Raw genomic sequence first — 18719 nt, 5'->3', positions numbered from 1 at the left:
CCAGACTTGGAATACAAGTCCTATTTTCTTCCAGTATTTTCATATTAACCACATATATTAATTACCTACAAAACCGTCTTGTTTTAAAGTGACAACGTCGAGCACTATTATGTCATAATAAAAGTCGTGTGACGTGTGCTCATGCGTGGTATTTTGTGATATTATTTCCCCTTCCCCGTCATTTTATTTAATATTGTGAAATCAATTATTTCTTATTTGCTTATCTTTCTGTCATTAATAAAATAAAATGGAGTGGGTAGAAGATTGCATATTTTTTAATTAACAACTGATTAACAAAATTACGTTCATCCACACATGCATATTAAACTCTTCTTGCTCCAGACAGGTACCCCATGTTTGCAAAGTTATATTCAAATTTCTGAAATCTTTGTATTTAGATTAATTTTTTTGAAAATCTTACTAAATACGTGGTTTTTACAGGCCACTAGATGGAAGCAAAGATGGAAGCACTATATCTGAGACCGTGATAGTATCGCGAGATCAGATCATGGTCTCGCGTGATTTGCCGAATACCTCGCTGGTAGCGAACCGCGTGAGGGGTCGCGGCACTGCTTTCTCGCAGAAGCCTATTATACTAACATCACCTTCGTTTCCATACAAGGTTACCAGCTAGTCAAGGTATGTATACATCGAGTCTCTACAATGACACATTTGTTTAGATAATGAATTTCACTTTTAGCTAATGCGGCGTCGGAATGCTAATCTGGCATGTTTGACTGGAATGCTAAGAGTGCACGAGCCCACTATATTTTTAAAATATCAGGCCTTCTTTTGTATTGTCACGGTCTTGACATATGTATACTTAATCTGAGAATCGTTTTAATGACAAGTTTTTAAATTATGAGTTGATATCAGTTCAGTGTGTCCTCGGCGATGTGACACATAAAGGGGGCTACAGACGGGCGATCTGTAGGATATCTTTTCAGTGTCCGCTTTAGATATTTAGTCTTTGTTTTACGTACCTTTTTATGCGATTTTTTTACCTATCTTAATAGTGTTTGCTTTGCATGTCTTCTAAAATTGCATAACATTATCAGTCAAGTATTATTTAGATTGCTGTCATTGCAAGTAGTTCAAGTTCAATGATGTCAGTGGATTGCAGATAACAGTACGTTAATCATAAAAACCATGTCATCAAGTTATAACAACACAAAGAGGTAGTTTGAAGACTTGCATCAACATCTAAACATTGCTTCATTCTCAAATAAGTTTTTATTTGTTGACATGCACGTCATTGCTGAAGTGTTTATCTGACATTCATGCTGTAAGATTTATACTAGTTATGATTTTCTCTATAACATTCATTATGTCTAGAGAAATAACATTAAGTAAGCCCATAAAATAAGATACAGTGATTAAATGTTCCTTTTATTGTTAGTTTTGATATTTTTACATACATAACTGATACTAGTGAGGCGTATGCCTTTGTAAATTTGTGAACTCTTGAAAGAAGTTAAATTTTTAGGTCTGAAACCAGCATTTTTGCAGTTATTTTTAAGACTATTTAAAGAAACCTAAGCATTTAACTGAAGTTTCAGTTCATCTTTTTTTTCCTTGTAAAGCAGAAGATGCCATCAAGCAGGGGGTGCAGTGTATTTAAGATTGGGGTGTTTTGGGTGCGCTTCTGAAAGTCATCAAGTGCGTTGTGTCGTGATCATGTCGTCAGTCGCGCGCCCCCGTGAGTGGGCCCCCGTGTACGTGCAGAATCGGTCTGCTCGAGTGGAGGCAGATCGAGGCCGGGCCTACTGCTGACGACTGCAGTGACGTCACTATGGGACGAGGGGGATAAAAACCGTGAGAACAATCAGACTTTCATCTAACACACAACAATCGATCTAAGCGGCACACTTGCATTACATCGACGACTGTTAAATAGCCCATGCTTGACAAGACGAGGTGGGAACCGAATTTCGAAATGGCTTTTTGGATCTGTATTGTTGTATGATTACAAACAGTGCATTCTTAGTCAATAGTAGTAACGTTATGCGTGGCTATTACGTGCACTAAATTAAAAGTACTGCTCTTTTTGACATGCATTATGGTAGTACCATAGTTTTTTCTTAATTACCATGTTATTACAGTATTCTGATATTGCTATCTAATGCTACCATTGTATTTTGGTAGTGCCATAGTTATTGTGCATTATATTGCATTTTATTAAATCTCAGAGAGATTTGATATTTGTAAGAGTGTATTGTTAGTTTAAGTTGTTGTAATTGAAATCCATGCATGCGGTCAGGATGGAAAGCTCTAGATCTGTGGAGAGACTGGGCTTTTGTTCTGTCCACTGCAGATGTGGCTGGCTTTGTGCTCCTCAAAGATGTGTCTGAATTCTGTCATCACATAACATTTTTATATTGTCGCACCTTTGGTGGTTATTAGGTTTTTTAAGATTAAAATAATAACTGTCTGATCTAAGATGCAGCTTGAGAGCTGCACTAAACAGCTCTTCCTGTTCTCAGGTCTGTAACGTTACACTTTGGGGTTTTTTTTCCAGACATTGTTATTTTTGTTTTGCAGGTTTTTTTCCATGATTCTAGGAATGTTGCCCTTAAGACACTGTCAGCTGTATGTTGTGTGATAGCTCACATGTAGCTCTAGGTTTGGCAGACACATATCATTACTGACACACTGAGTCAGAGAGGCTTTGAGTTCACAGGAAAGTAGACAGATACGGGTTTTCTACTACCAGTAAAAGTTTGCACTGTCAAACTCATTTCTAATGAGTATTTTCAATGCCAGTTTATAGTAACTGTCACTAAAGTAACAGAAAAACAATGTTTGAATGAATGCATGTTATGTTTTATACTATATTTTGAACTGTGTCGAGTTCACATAAATGCTGGAAGCAGAACATTTTTCTTTCCATGCATAAGTAAAAAAACAACAACAACAACAAATGTTGAATCAGAATGCTATTTATTTAAAGAAATTAATTCAAAATTTATATTTGTCTGCAAAAATATTTCAGTAGTTATGCATGATCCTTTGGATCAAAAGATGTTTAAGACTGTGTGAAAAAAAAAATCAGTCAAGTGTATCTGAACTTTTGATTGGTGCTTTATAAAACAGAATTTAATTATAGAAATTAACTTAATAATGGACATTACATTTAAAGAAATGTTTTCACACTATTTACTAAAATTCCATAATGATAATTGGCTGGCAGGTTATTAACTATGTGACCAATTATCACAGTTTCTCAGACTATAATTCTTTTATTTTGTTGCTAGAAACTAACTGTCACAAATATTGCCACCATAAACAATTTCTAAATGTAGTAATAATAATTTACATACCCTCATGTCATTACAAACCTTATTTCTTAAACCTTAAAATCACGTTATGATATTTGTTGTTGTTGTTATTATTTGGAACATCAGTGGTATCCCAAAACTGTTTGGTTGGTAACTTTTCCAATCTTGCTCCTGTCCGGGAGAACAATGCTTGAGAATAGAGATTGAAGTGATTGACTTTTGTCTGTGCAGCATGTCGTCCGTGGGGCAGAGAGAGAAGGCTGCCCTCAGGCAGTGCGTTCAGGCCCGGTCCCAGCTGGAGGAGGCCATCGCTGGGGTCATCAGAGCCGAAGTTCAGCTCAGGAGCAACTCCAGAGAGGTGAGATACAGCCCCTGCATGTTCTCTGTGGCATAAGGCAAAGATATGAAGTACTGGCCTATTTTTAATCTTTTATTTCTATACTTAACTCTTAAATCATGCTTGTGTTATTAACGGTTTAGTGTGACTTCGTTATAAACATCATTTATCTTTTCTAGTGGGTGTGAACACTGACATGCTTCGTAATGTGCTTAAAGCTCATTTAGTGCACAATGAAATGTCATTTTCTTGTTTGTGTTCTAAACATAAGAAAACATCCATGTATATGACATAATTTGTCCCAGCTCACAAGCACAGGTAATAATTACTATTTAGATGCAGGTCGTCTAAAAGGAGTAGGGCTTACTAGACCACAGCTAAACAAGCTCAGATGTATTAACCATTGAGAAATGGTCTCGAAAATAGTTTGTAGGCGAGGATAAAGGATTTACACTCATTCACTTAAGCTTTATTGAGAAACCTCATTGGCTTTGCCCATATTCTCTCGAAACAGGATCAGAGTATAATAATGTTTCTCTGTTTTAAAAGAATGAGGACCCTATTATTGTAGAGCTCAGATCATTACAGGCTGTCCTTCAGCGGTTTAGGAGGAGGGGCGTCTTATTCACCTCAGCAGGAGTTTTAAAAGCTGCTCGGCATCGGAGCTCTTTCATATCGAAGGCAGATGCGTCTGGACTCACACGTATGTCCTCTGCTTGCTCTCAGGTGAAGTCTCAGCTCCACAGCTGTATCAGTAGACATCTGGAGATCCTTCGCTCTCGTGAAGTCTGGCTGCTGGAGCAGATCGATCTGGTGGAGCAGCTCAAAGGAGAAACTTTACACCAGCAGCTACAGCAGCTGCATTTGGTGAGCATTTTGACATTTTCGGTTTGAAGAAGTGCATGTGATCATTTGTCAACACAGTCAGGAAAATTGAGCTTTACTGGTATCGTTGCTTATAGTCAAGACTAAAATAAAATGGTCCGTTCAGATACTTTTACTAATTCTGAGAAATGTGATCTAAATATTGACTCTGAATATTGAAACTGTTCTGCTTGAGTTACTGTAAAGCTGAAATGATTGTTCTCTCGTGGTTTCTTACAGCTCAAAGGCAGCTTTGACATCCTCATTCATCAGCTGGAGTATTCCAGCAGTAACAATCTGGCCACTCAGCTCACCAGCTGCCTGGAAAAGTAAGAGCCAGATGGACTTTTCTAGAATGGTTTTGTTTGGTGCATCTGCTCCAGTGTGTTAAATGACTGTTTACGTGTCACTGTGAATCTCCAAACAATCTACAATAATTTTCAACCACAAAAATGTCTGTGTAGATGCTGAAAGTGTATTGGATAATAATGGGTTTAAAACTCGTCTTTTGTCATCCCAGGTTTTCTTCTCTCAATCTGACTCCTGACGAAAGCCCAGAGATGAGTTTCCAAGCCGATGCACGCAGCTTGCGCCAGGCTATCACATCCTTTGGGACCATTTCTACCCAGGTTTGTGGAATTGGCATTTTTTTTTTTTTTTTTTTTTACTATGGCAAGGACTTAAACTCCAGTAAATCGCAATATTTTCAGCCTTTCATCAATACATACCTCAATATATTGAATTTGAAATGGCTTAAATTCACTTTTGACTACATTTTGACCAAACCTCCACCATGACCAAGTAGTATAAAATTATAATTATAATACAGAAAAAAATAATCAAAGCATGTTTTCAAAACTGTTTACATTAGATGAAAATTTTAAAACAGTTAGAAAATTTGAATTCTTTGAATACACTGACACTGTCTACACCTGACATCAGTGGTACGACACAAACAGAGCCCAGTATAATCAGCAATACTATCTAAACTGGATCTGAAACAATGCTGTTCTATTTCTGATGTGCGGCATCAATTACACTACTTCTGACAACAGTACAAATTGATCCTGAACTTTTCTGCACTTTTGTTCAGTGCTGTTGTGCCTGATGTAGACTAATTGAAATTGACTAGTTGACTTTTGACAGTGTAGCTGGGAAGAGTACAGTGTATTGTGCTCATACCATTGCAATAAATAGACCTGTGCATCCTTACACAAAGCACATGAATTCATAACTGCTCTCTGCTGCAGCACATGGAGACCTCAAACTCTTCTGAGAGACCATGGCTTCTCCAGGACTGTCCAGTTTCTTGCAAGAAACAGGTTTGTTTTTGAGGTTACACATGGCTTGTGTGGCTTCCTGCTCATTAATTTGCAATCAAAGTAAAATACCCATCTTGTTTAAATAGAAACTGGATCCTGAATGGGACACGCCTCTGGCGGAGTGGCTTCTGGGAAACCGTTCAGTAAGCAGCGCTCCTGTAGGACACCACCTCAGCACAAACCCTCAGGACTGGCTGCTTGTTTCCAAGGAATCTCAGGTAAACTTATTTTATTTTTCATCATGTGATTATTTTCTGCTATAAGAGCAGATGTATGACCCTATTATTAAAAACCGTTGAATTATTCACTTGACTGTTGCTAAAGTGCTACTTCTCTTAAATGCATGTCTTTAGAAAATGGCACACTGAGTTATGGTTTTTATTTTAACTTTATAGGAAGAGCGAGAGTTACCTGCCTTTGACTTCCAAAAAGCTTGGGGTCAGCTTCAAGACCTGGAGTCGTGGCTTCTGAAAGAGAAAGTGCCAGTTCGTGAGCGAACCTGCAGCGGAAGCTCGACCTTTTCGATTGAGATGATCGAGGAAAGTGACCTAAATCTTGATGAGGCGGAAGACCAGCCAGAAAAATGGGATGACGCTGTTGAGGAAGAAGAACTCAGCAAGTGGCTGTTCAGCCCAAGCTCGGTCAAGCAAGATAAAACCAGCCCGGTGTCAGATGCTGACCGCTTCAAGCTGATCATCAACCCCTTTTACGAGAGCTTCTCCTCCAGCGATTGGCTAACCAAGTCCGACTGCAGCTCTTGCTGTGCCACACGCAGCACTGCCGTGGAAATCGAAAACCTCGGAAAGCTCAAGTGCCTAAAGACTCCACCCTCATCCGCTGCCAGCTCTCCAGTCACCAGTCCAGAAGCCATCGAGATGTGGCTTCACAAGACCATCCCTATTGAGACCACCTGCAAAGCCAACGAGACCTGTGCCAGCTACGCTCAATGTGTCTGTGACGACAACTGTGGAAAAGAGGCCCTCAGTGCCTGGCTCCTCAAGAAAGAGGGTCGAGATAAGAATGGCGTTCCTGTCAATAAGAACGCCCCAAACAAAGCCTCCAGCCAGCAGCAGGAGCAGCAGCAGAAGGTCCAAGCCATCCTTGAGGCATGGCTGCACCCGAGCAACAGTGCCAAGTCCCCTGCCCTGTCGTCCCTCTCTGCCTGGGTGACCCCGTACCTCAAAACCTCAGACTCTGAGAGCTCCACACAGGAGCCTTTGCAGAACTGGCTTTTGCCAGCGATGAAGCACATAAGCACAACCACTGAGACGCCAAAGAGCGAGAACACTAAGGAGCAAGACAGCAAAGATATCGAAGAGGACAAATGGCTTCTACGCAAACGGGCCAGTGCACAGGTGAGGCCCAGCACAACATTAATGGCATAGTTTAACCAAAAATTTTCATCAATTGCCCAAACCCATATGACTTTCTAAATGCAAATAAAAACAATTTAGAGATTTCTGTCCCTCCATCAAACTTTGGCGCCAAAACGTTCATAAAGATTCCAAAGAGACACAATCTATTTAGATGATAAACAGACTTTATTCATGTATAAACATTGATGTGAACACATATAGGGCACATCAAATATGGTAAACACAAACTCATGATTGGATTACTTTTACAAAGTCTTTAAGATAGTTGTTTTGGTTTCTTGAGCTTTCAATGAAGGAACAGAAACCTCTCAAGTTTCATTAAAAATATCATCTTTTGTATTTCAATAATAAATGAAGGTATTAGGGGGTATAGAACGACATGAATTGATGACAGAATTTTTGTTTTTGATTGAACTGTCCCTTTAAGGAACATATACACATTATTCATATTCACATACATTATATGCATACACTTCATAACACGTTTTCCTCTGGTTTGTCCAGGAAAGACTAGGCCTACCCACAGTTTGTGACCTGTTTTCCTGTATGAAGCTCAGTGGGGACAAAGAGAAGTGGCTCCATCAAGCAGTTACACAGGTGAGAAACAATAAAATAAAATAATAATTATATATATATATATATATATATATATATATTTTTTTTTTTTTTAAGTAGTCACGTTTTTCGCCTCAGAGGAAGTAAAACAATTTTCTCTTTTCTTTCAGATATAAATGCAACATCCATTGGCTCTTGGAGATTTGACTCTAGCGTTATTATATCGCTGATTGTTGCACAATATTTGTTTCTTCAGTGCTCTTTAGAGATTCATTCTCGCAGTAATCTTCTTGATTGAAAGGGTGATTTGGAGTAAAGGTCCCGTCCAGGAGGCAAGGCATTTGGAACACCATCACTTGAATCCATGTCATGTGAATTACTGTCTTATTGCCCCCTTTTTTTTTGGCTTAACGCAGTTAATTTTCAGTAATGTGACCAGATTGCTGCATACAAAACAAATACAATTTTCTTTTTTTCCTTATGGAGGCATAGTGGGGGTGGGTGAGGGTTGGGATGAACTGAAATAAAACCATAAATCTATATTACTTTTAATCACGCACAGTTACAGCTTTTTTTAATTAATCTTCCAAAACTCAGTCCTGCAGATATGGAGGAAAACATGCTCTAAAGCAGAGAATGATTTCCTCCATCATCAGTTCTGAGTGTATATATAGAATTTTACTCTAGTATGGAATTTGCCGTTTATTTTACTTTAATGATTATATTATAAACTTTAGTGGCATATAAAACACCAGCTAATTAGAGCATTACTTGTGTCATTGGAAGCTCATGAAATCTGACACCGAATGTGTAGCAATGCTTGCTGTCAGTCCATCTCCTGTATGTGTGAAATCAATCCACCAAAGTTCACCATCTCTGCTGTGTCATGGGCTACAGCAGTGGATGTTTGTTGTGTGGTCTTTGTGTTAGGCTCAAGAGTGTTGGTAAATGTTTAGCATAGAATCACAATAGTTCTTTTTCAATTTAATTGCTCTTATAGTAACCACTGGTACTGCTTATGCCTATGCTGTTAACAAAGATCGAGCAAATGGTGAAACTGGTTGAAAAATGTAACTGAAAATTCAATTTCATCATAACGTCATCTCATGTACCAATCCTTCACTTAGCATTGGACCAATGTTGGTACATTAAGATAAACTGTGCAGAAATGTGTGCACTGCCAGTGTTGGACTGCACGCGTACACGTGGATTAATCGCAAAAATATTGCTTACAGTGATCTCTCTAATGCTTTGAACCTTGCCAACTGAATAAATAAAAGTACATAAAGTCACTGATTTCAAGTTTCTGTTCCCTAACACACAAAATGCCAATTTATTCTCACAGAAAGAGGAATCTAAACATATTCTCACAGAAAGAGGAATCTAAACAGAAAAAATAAAATGCCACGGAATCATTCGAGGTCATATAAACCTAATTTCAACATCTCAGCAGAACACACAAATGTAGAAAGAAACATTTTTATAGCACAGATTTATTGACCTTTTAACAGAACTGATAAACATTTCTAGTGTCCTTTAACAGTGCTGGCAATGTGCCCAAGCATCATTTCATTCGTTCATAATTACCAAGTGATAAAGCAATGAATTTGAGTAAACACTCATTGTGTTTCTACCGCAAAGTTTTGTTTCGTTCAAACACATTTTAAACTCAATTACAGACTGCAGTTTTGCATGCCTGCTGAATGTATTACATACACTGAAAACAAGCAACAACTTTAGTACTAAAGCAGTTATAGATTATATATACATATCTGATAATCTATCAGTTACATTAATGGGCGTTATCACATAGTCATGTTAAACTTTTATCTAAAATAAGATTTTATAGTTTCAAACATAGCTCATATTAAATATCAAACGATATGTTTTTAGGAGATTGTCATTCATTTGAAGCCTCGAATGTGTGGTTTTGTGTTAAAGATATGAACAGTCATGTTTGGTATTTAGAAAATGTGTGGATTCATTAGTTGAGTGTCTTGACAGAAGCTTTAGTAGCGGGTAGAAGAGCTTCCCTTCAGATGGTGCCAGTTACTGTAGAGAGCATAGAGTCCAGAAAGCGTCAGCCCAACCAACCCGCCCCGCGCTGCGCCCCGCAAACCTCCTTCAACAACAAAACAACAGAACTTTAGGAAAACAAGTGAAAACAAGAATCGGCAGTTCCTTTAAATTTCTCTAGATGAACTTCTCTTCCTTAAGTTGCACTCACCACTCTCACCAAATTGTGTAATAATCAATGAAAGCCTCAACTATGAGAATCCAAACCTTACAGTACTAAACTCTTAAAAAGAAAGGATCCAAATAAGATTTTTTTGTAGAACCTTTTAGTAATCAGTTCCTAAAATAACCTTTTTTTCTTAGTCTGATGAACATTTTAAAAACCTAAAAGAAAAGTATTTCCCTCTAAAGAACCTTTTTTGCAATGAAAGTTCCATGGATGTTCGAGGTTCTTCATGGAAGCATCAATGCCAGAAACAGAACCTTCCTCAAGCGATCTAGTACAAGCTGTTGTTTATATTCACAAGACACAAGGCGTAATTCTCATAATGTTTCTGGTTCAGAACCCATCAGATCTGGTCAGTGACAGTCTCACAGATGTCAGAGGCGTAAACCAGATAGAGAGGAGCCGAACATGGAGAAGAGAGATAGAGCTTTGAGAAGTGAGAGGACTCTACACCCACCATGAGTTCAGGCTTGATATGAACGAGTGAATGTGAGGCGATGAGAGCCCACCCATCGCACAGAGTCCACGGGAATGAGAATCTAAATATTAATAATAATGCACGGTCTCTCTAAACCCTGGAACCAGACTCTTCCTTGCACACATGCTGCTACATATCTGTTTTCTGTTAATATTAAACAGAAACTGGCCAAATGTGCAGAACAAAACAACAGAAAAATGGCAGTAAATGCTGTAATTGTTTTTACAGCACTATTATGATCAATGCACATTTCCTGTGAGCTTGTAAAGATGTTTGTATATCCGCTAGCCTGTGTGACACATGACTATGCAACGTGAGGTGACTGAAGTTTGATCTTGAGATCACCGAACACAAACTGCATTGATGGCAAAACTCTTATCTGACACTTAACCCTGCCAAAGACTTTTCAGCAGAGTAGGCAATGTGCTGAATCATTTTGCAACGTCAATGTTTTGGCTTTTTTTTTTGTCATCATCAGTTTGAACAATTCCCCTTTTCTCCTCTAACAAGTCTTCTACAGAAAAGGAAGTACGTAACATTGCTGGATCTTCCCCTCAAGTCTGCTGACCAAATGTGATAAACATATGATCTACCTGGAGATTTGTAGAGGACGCCAGTCAGGGTTCCTGCAGCGATGGTGTTGAGGTCGTCCTCTGCCCCTCTGGCTTTCTCGATGATCACCCCAAACGCACTGTACAGCAGAGCTGAACACATACCGTTAGAAATCAATCATTATCATATGACTTCTAGATGAAAAATAATGAAGATCCAACAAAATAAAAATACCCTCCGGTTTCAAATGACTACTAAGGTGGATGAGATTCATTTTGACGGGGGAAGGAGTCTGAGTTTGGGCCCCTCACCTAATGAACCCAATGTATTTGCCCATGTGGCACCTTGGCGGGTCACCATATTCAGGATCCTGAATGGGAACGAAAAAGAGATTAAGAGTTTGATATAATCAAAGCTATATCATCAAGCTATGAAATACAGAAATTGAGAACAACACAATTAAAACGGCTCCATAAACTCTTTCTTTAAACCGATAAACATGCATATTTCTGCTTCATTACACATGAATCAGCACCTGGACTTTCAAGCGGACTCGTTCAATAGCAACTTCCTTGACCTGTGCCAGTCTTTAAGGAAATGCATTTTTTTGACAGGGTGATCATAACACTTTATCACCCAAACATCGTATAAATCGGCGCTGTTGTCGAAACAGCAGTAGAGCGGCAGACTTTGGCCCACTGTACTTGTAGAACTCGTAAAGAAGTGCATGTGAACAGCCTTGACCACAGGATGCTTTGGGACACACAGGTGTGTACACACAGATGTATTTGGCCTATTGATTCAAAACAGCTGTCACAACAATCTTTATTGATAACTAAAAATTGTGTAATATTAAAGAAACCAAACAATCTTGAATGTTGTTGCCCAAATCATTTCTTCAGGTCTGTAACGGCTGCAAAAACACAAGCATTGTCAGAAGAGGAACCAAGTGTTGTAACATCAGGATCAAATTTGTGTCCTAATCACAAGTTTTGAAATCAGCTTGAGGTTTGTTTGTTTTTTAAACTGAAGAATATTATGCTTAGTGGCCACACTATATTTAAACTGTAAAAAGAAATTGTGCGCACACACGCACACACACACACACACAATATATTTCAATATCAGCTTCACTTTACAGTATTACATTGTAGACACAGGTTCAACATTCAACAAGCATTATAATAAATACAAGCATATTATAAAATTCTCAAACTGAGACAAATTTTGACTTTGTACCTCATAATTTTGAACTTTCGCCTCATTATTATGACTTTAAAATGACTAACACATTAGTATATACAACGGTGTAAAAGATTTAAATGCACTTTTGATAAAATAATAAAATAAATTATATGTTCTCTCTCTCTCTCTCTCTCTCTCTCTCTATATATATATACACAAACACACACACACACACACACACACACACACACACACACATTCACACACTCACTCACCTAAAGGATAATTAAGAACACCATACTAATACTGTGTTTGACCCCCTTTCGCCTTCAGAACTGCCATAATTCTACGTGGCATTGATTCAACAAGGTGCTGAAAGCATTCTTTAGAAATGTTATGACCCATATTGATCGGATAGCATCTTGCAGTTGAGGGAGATTTGTGGGATGCACATCCAGGGCACGAAGCTCCCGTTCCACCACATCCCAAAGATGCTCTATTGGGTTGAGATCTGGTGACTGTGGGGGCCATTTTAGTACAGTGAACTCATTGTCATGTTCAAGAAACCAATTTGAAATGATTTGAGGTTTGTGACATGGTGCATTATCCTGCTGGAAGTAGCCATCGGAGGATGGGTACATGGTGGTCATAAAGGGATGGACGTGGTCAGAAACAATGCTCAGGTAGGCTGATGCCCAATTGGTAATAAGGGCCTAAAGTGTGCCAAAAAAACATCCCCCCAAACATTACACCACCACCAGCAGCCTGCACAGTGGTAACAAGGCATGATGGATCCATGTTCTCATTCTGTTTACGCCAAATTCTGACTCTACCATCTGAATGTCTCAACAGAAATCCAGACTCATCAGACCAGGCAACATTTTTCCAGTCTTCAACTGTCCAATTCTAGTGAGCTTGTGCAAATTGTAGCCTCTTTTTCCTATTTGTAGTGGAGATGAGTGGTACCCGGTGGGGTCTTCTGCTGTTGTAGCCCATCTGCCTCAAGGTTGTGCATGTTGTGGCTTCACAAACGCTTTGCTGCATTCCTCTTCTATCAGCTTGAATCAGTCGGCCCATTCAATCATGGTCTCGTGACAATAAAAACAGTCCAGACAATTGTTTTAGATATGTTAGGTCAAACCAGATTCCAAAAAAAGTTGGGACACAGTACAAATTGTGAGTAAAAAAGGAATGGAATAATTTACAAATCTCATAAACTTATATTTTATTCACAATAGAATATAGATAACATATCAAATGTTGAAAGGGAGACATTTTAAAATGTCCTGCCAAATATTGGCTTATTTTGGATTTCATGAGAGCTATACATTCCAAAAAAAGTGTCCCGAGACTCAAACTCACAACCCTTCGATTGGGAGTCCGACGCTCTAACCATTAGGCCATGACTTCCCCTTAAAACTTAAAAAAAGAAGAGGGGATGCCACACAGTGGTAAACATGGCCTTGTCCCAAATTTTTTGAGATGTGTTGATGACATGAAATTTAAAATCCCCTTATTTTCCCCTTAAAATTATACATGTTCTCGGTTTAAACATTTGATATGATATGTTGTATTCTGAATAAAATATTGAAATTTTAAACTTCCACATCATTGCATTCCGTTTTTATTCACATTTTGTATAGTGTCCAAAATTTTTTTGGAATCGGGTTTGTACTACAATATTGATTTTTGGCCTATACAACACTTTATTAACAATCTGGCCATGTCTGGATTTAAAAGGGTACGTACATCTTTTCCCCAACAGGACTGACTTCTTATAATTTTTTGTTTTGAGATTCTTTCCATTTCTCCATATATACACTGTACTGGCAGATTAAGGGTTTGAGGTTTCAAATGTGGGATTTGGCATTAATTGAAACAATATCTTTTTCTCCAATTGTGACGTCACAACCAGTATGAAACCACTCAACTGTCCGCATCTCAATTTAAATTCAAAAGAAAAATGCACTTGACTCTGGTTTTGGTGGAATGTGGTGCATCACCACAAAGTTACCAAAGGAAACATGAGTCCCAGTAACGCTCAGTTTTGGTTTATCTGCCTATTCACGACTCATGCTCCACTGACATCACGGAATAACCCTATTGTATGGGTTTCACTTCACTTCTGCTGTTTCTGTTCCTGTGAAAGCTATGGTGCACATTGTGGTGAACACTGCCCTCTGCTGCTAGTGAGCGCAAGCAAGTGTGCAAGAAGTCATACAATCCAAAAGTGCACTGGAAAACGAAACATCATTAAAGAGATCTCTGGTGGAAAAGAAGCCCATTTCCAGAAGAGATGAAAAAAAAAAATGCTTTAGTAAATCATAATTATTACAGGCAGAATGACAGATGTTGGGTTTTTGAGATACTAAACTAAGAAAAAGTAAAAAAAAAAAAAATATTATAAGATAAGAAAAAAAATTTAGAAACAAATTTATGACAAAAAGCTGAACTTGTGAGGAATTAAAAGTAACTAAATTGTACTTTTTACGTTGTAACGACTTCATCTCAGAAATTCAACATTTTATCTCATACTTTCAGGGCAATCCTGTAATGGAGGGCATTTCCCGTTTAGTGAGGTTTTCTCCTTGTTAAAATGATAAAAAAAAAAAAAGTCAACATTAGGAGACAATAAGTCATAATCATAAATTGTTGAAATTGTGACTTTATCATCATAATTATGAAACATGACACAAATAAATATTATTGACTAAAGCATGATAAAGCATTTATGTGCCAGTCCATAAACAGATAGTTTATAATAGTAAACTTTAAGAACTACAGTTACAGTACTCACTGTACATTGCGAGGTTTGGACCAAGCCATGTTTCTGGTTTCAGACAAGCCCATTCTAAGTCCATTTACAGCCCCAGATACAGCACCTGTGCAGTTGTAATATTTTAGAAAATGTGAAAAGCAAACACTGAGACTCTATGACGCATGTGTGAGGAAGAAGAGAGAAGATACCTGTGATACAGCATCCACCAATAGTAAAGAAGGCCAGTTCAAAGCGTCCTCTCGTTTTGTTTGCTCCAGTGGGTAAAATGAACTCATCTGTGTCCTGTGAGCACATGATCACGACAGACATCCATTAAATCTCATATATTACAAACAAACAAAGCTCATCTAAAACCACAGACCTCAGATCTCACCTGTATGAGATACCTGGGGTCCACATTAAGGTACGGAGAGAGGGGACTCATGCCTGTCACTGTTCAGAAAAACAGCTTTAGCAAGCGACTGAATCATGTGTAGATTAAGACAGTAGCATGGACTGAATCATGTGTAGATTAAGACAGTAGCATGGACTGAATCATGTGTAGATTAAGACAGTAGCGTGGACTGAATCATGTGTAGATTGAGACAGTAGCGTGGACTGAATCATGTGTAGATTGAGACAGTAGCGTGGACTGAATCACGTGTAGATTGAGACAGTAGCGTGGACTGAATCACGTGTAGATTGAGACAGTAGCGTGGACTGAATCATGTGTAGATTAAGACAGTAGCGTGGACTGAATCATGTGTAGATTGAGACAGTAGCGTGGACTGAATCATGTGTAAATTGAGACAGTAGTGTGGACTGAATCACGTGTAGATTGAGACAGTAGCGTGGACTGAATCATGTGTAAATTGAGACAGTAGTGTGGACTGAATCATGTGTAGATTAAGACAGTAGCATGGACTGAATCATGTGTAGATTAAGACAGTAGCATGGACTGAATCATGTGTAGATTAAGACAGTAGCGTGGACTGAATCATGTGTAGATTGAGACAGTAGCGTGGACTGAATCATGTGTAGATTAAGACAGTAGCATGGACTGAATCATGTGTAGATTAAGACAGTAGCGTGGACTGAATCACGTGTAGATTGAGACAGTAGCGTGGACTGAATCATGTGTAGATTAAGACAGTAGCGTGGACTGAATCATGTGTAGATTGAGACAGTAGCGTGGACTGAATCATGTGTAAATTGAGACAGTAGTGTGGACTGAATCACGTGTAGATTGAGACAGTAGCGTGGACTGAATCAGGTCTAGATTAAGACAGTAGCGTGGACTGAATCATGTGTAGATTAAGACAGCAGCGTGGACTGAATCGTGTAGATTGAGACAGTAGCGTGGACTGAATCATGTGTAGATTGAGACTGTAGAGAGGACTGAATCACGTGTAGATTGAGACAGTAGCGTGGACTGAATCACGTGTAGATTGAGACAGTAGCGTGGACTGAATCACGTGTAGATTGAGACAGTAGCGTGGACTGAATCATGTGTAGATTGAGACAGTAGCGTGGACTGAATCATGTGTAGATTGAGACAGTAGAGAGAACTGAATCATGAGTAGATTAAGACGGTTGCGTGGACTGAATCATGTGTAGATTAAGATTAAGACAGTAGAAAGGACTGAATCATGTGTAAATTGAGACAGTAGCGTGGACTGAATCACGTGTAGATTGAGACAGTAGCGTGGACTGAATCAGGTCTAGATTAAGACAGTAGCGTGGACTGAATCATGTGTAGATTGAGACAGTAGCGTGGACTGAATCATGTGTAGATTGAGACTGTAGAGAGGACTGAATCATGTGTAGATTGAGACAGTAGCGTGGACTGAACCATGTGTAGATTAAGACAGTAGCGTGGACTGAATCATGTGTAGATTAAGACAGTAGCGTGGACTGAATCATGTGTAGATTAAGACAGTAGCGTGGACTGAATCATGTGTAGATTGAGACAGTAGCGTGGACTGAATCATGTCTAGATTGAGACAGTAGCGTGGACTGAATCATGTGTAGATTGAGACAGTAGCATGGACTGAATCATGTGTAGATTAAGACAGTAGCGTGGACTGAATCATGTGTAGATTAAGACAGTAGCGTGGACTGAATCATGTGTAGATTGAGACAGTAGCATGGACTGAATCATGTGTAGATTAAGACAGTAGCGTGGACTGAATCATGTGTAGATTGAGACAGTAGCATGGACTGAATCATGTGTAGATTGAGACAGTAGCATGGACTGAATCATGTGTAGATTAAGACAGTAGCGTGGACTGAATCATGTGTAGATTAAAACAGTAGCTTGGACTGAATCATGTGTAGATTGAGACAGTAGCGTGGACTGAATCATGTGTAGATTAAAACAGTAGCTTGGACTGAATCATGTGTAGATTAAAACAGTAGCTTGGACTGAATCATGTGTAGATTAAAACAGTAGCGTGGACTGAATCACGTGTAGATTGAGACAGCGGTGTGGACTGAATCACGTGTAGATTGAGACAGTAGCGTGGACTGAATCACGTGTAGATTAAGACAGTAGCGTGGACTGAATCATGTGTAGATTGAGACAGTAGCGTGGACTGAATCATGTGTAGATTGAGACAGTAGCGTGGACTGAATCATGTGTAGATTGAGACAGTAGCGTGGACTGAATCATATGTAGATTGAGACAGTAGCGTGGACTGAATCATGTGTAGATTAAGACAGTAGCGTGGACTGAATCATGTGTAGATTAAAACAGTAGCGTGGACTGAATCATGTGTAGATTGAGACAGTAGCGTGGACTGAATCATATGTAGATTGAGACAGTAGCGTGGACTGAATCATGTGTAGATTAAGACAGTAGCGTGGACTGAATCATGTGTAGATTGAGACAGTATCGTGGACTGAATCACGTGTAGATTGAGACAGTAGCGTGGACTGAATCATGTGTAGATTGAGACAGCAGTGTGGACTCACGTGGCACTCCAGCCAGCTCAGTCTTTGAGTACTGAGGGCCAGCTGATGATCCAAACAGCCCGAGGCCTCCTGCTCTTCTTGAGTCTGGGCTAGATGAGCCTGATGACTCCTTATCCATGTCTCGAAGTTCGTGCACCTTTTTACTCAGTTAAACTTTAAAAGGTATGTCTAATTCATAGGAATAGCTTTGCGCACAAGTGTTAGCCGACAAACCTCGGATAAACACCTGTAATCTGTTCCTTGATGAGCTTTAATTTAGCAGCTCAGTAGTAATAAGGTCAAATAAGGACTCTGGCTGCCTGATAATTAGTCTATTTCTTTTTCAAAACCACAATCAGATGGTTTAATTATTCAGTATTTTCCCTCGCGTGTCGCTGCGTGGCGAATGTTGAACCCGGAGTTCCTTTTGTTTGCCGTAAAGTAAGCTGTCTGTCGACGTTCATTTAACAACCCATCACGAACAGCTCTCATCACTCAAACCCCACAGGCTTAGCATTTATACTTTAATATAATCTGAGAAAAAATAACCCGTGTGGTGATGTGGACAAACTGTGAATATACTAAATGTAAAGTTTTCCTGAAACAGATACACGACAGTTGCGACAGTAACTATTTCTGGCCAGATAAACATACAGGGAAAGTGAAACTAAAGCGAATTCATTCGGAGATTTGCAGATGCAGAGCAGCTGATAAATTGTTTATTAATAACCATAATGAAAAGGTTTCGTATAAAATAAAGGATGAAATGTATATATATATATATATATATATATATATATATATATATATATATATATAT

At 38.8% G+C, this 18719-nt stretch overlaps 2 protein-coding genes across 3 annotated transcripts; one reads left to right on the top strand and one right to left on the bottom strand.

The window, feature by feature from the left end:
* The first annotated feature begins 476 nt into the window (after window positions 1-476).
* Window positions 477-9024, top strand: ncoa4 (nuclear receptor coactivator 4). Of its 2 annotated transcripts, none has more exons than XM_052572022.1 (10): window positions 477-639; window positions 3510-3636; window positions 4342-4482; window positions 4720-4808; window positions 5000-5108; window positions 5730-5801; window positions 5888-6019; window positions 6197-7156; window positions 7682-7774; window positions 7903-9024. In XM_052572022.1, exons 2-10 carry the CDS (start codon window positions 3511-3513, stop codon window positions 7906-7908), a joined length of 1728 nt encoding a protein of 575 aa, XP_052427982.1. In that variant the 5' UTR covers window positions 477-639; window position 3510; the 3' UTR covers window positions 7909-9024. The 2 variants fall into 2 exon arrangements, with proteins under 2 accessions (XP_052427982.1, XP_052427981.1); XM_052572021.1 differs by lacking the exon at window positions 477-639 and adding an exon at window positions 1758-1917.
* A 183-nt stretch (window positions 9025-9207) lies between these two features.
* Window positions 9208-18483, bottom strand: timm23b (translocase of inner mitochondrial membrane 23 homolog b (yeast)). Its single transcript, XM_052572026.1, has 7 exons — window positions 17921-18483; window positions 15342-15400; window positions 15157-15250; window positions 14987-15071; window positions 11316-11374; window positions 11046-11156; window positions 9208-9854 (listed from the first exon to the last, which is right to left on the bottom strand). Exons 1-7 carry the CDS (start codon window positions 18036-18038, stop codon window positions 9742-9744), a joined length of 639 nt encoding a protein of 212 aa, XP_052427986.1. The 5' UTR covers window positions 18039-18483; the 3' UTR covers window positions 9208-9741.
* Window positions 18484-18719: the final 236 nt, after the last annotated feature.

The sequence above is a fragment of the Carassius gibelio genome, chromosome B13 (assembly GCF_023724105.1).
Source record: "Carassius gibelio isolate Cgi1373 ecotype wild population from Czech Republic chromosome B13, carGib1.2-hapl.c, whole genome shotgun sequence".
In the NCBI taxonomy this organism is placed as follows: Eukaryota; Metazoa; Chordata; class Actinopteri; order Cypriniformes; family Cyprinidae; genus Carassius; species Carassius gibelio.
Note: the sequence above shows the minus strand (reverse complement) of the source record. Positions and strands in the feature narration are given on the sequence as shown.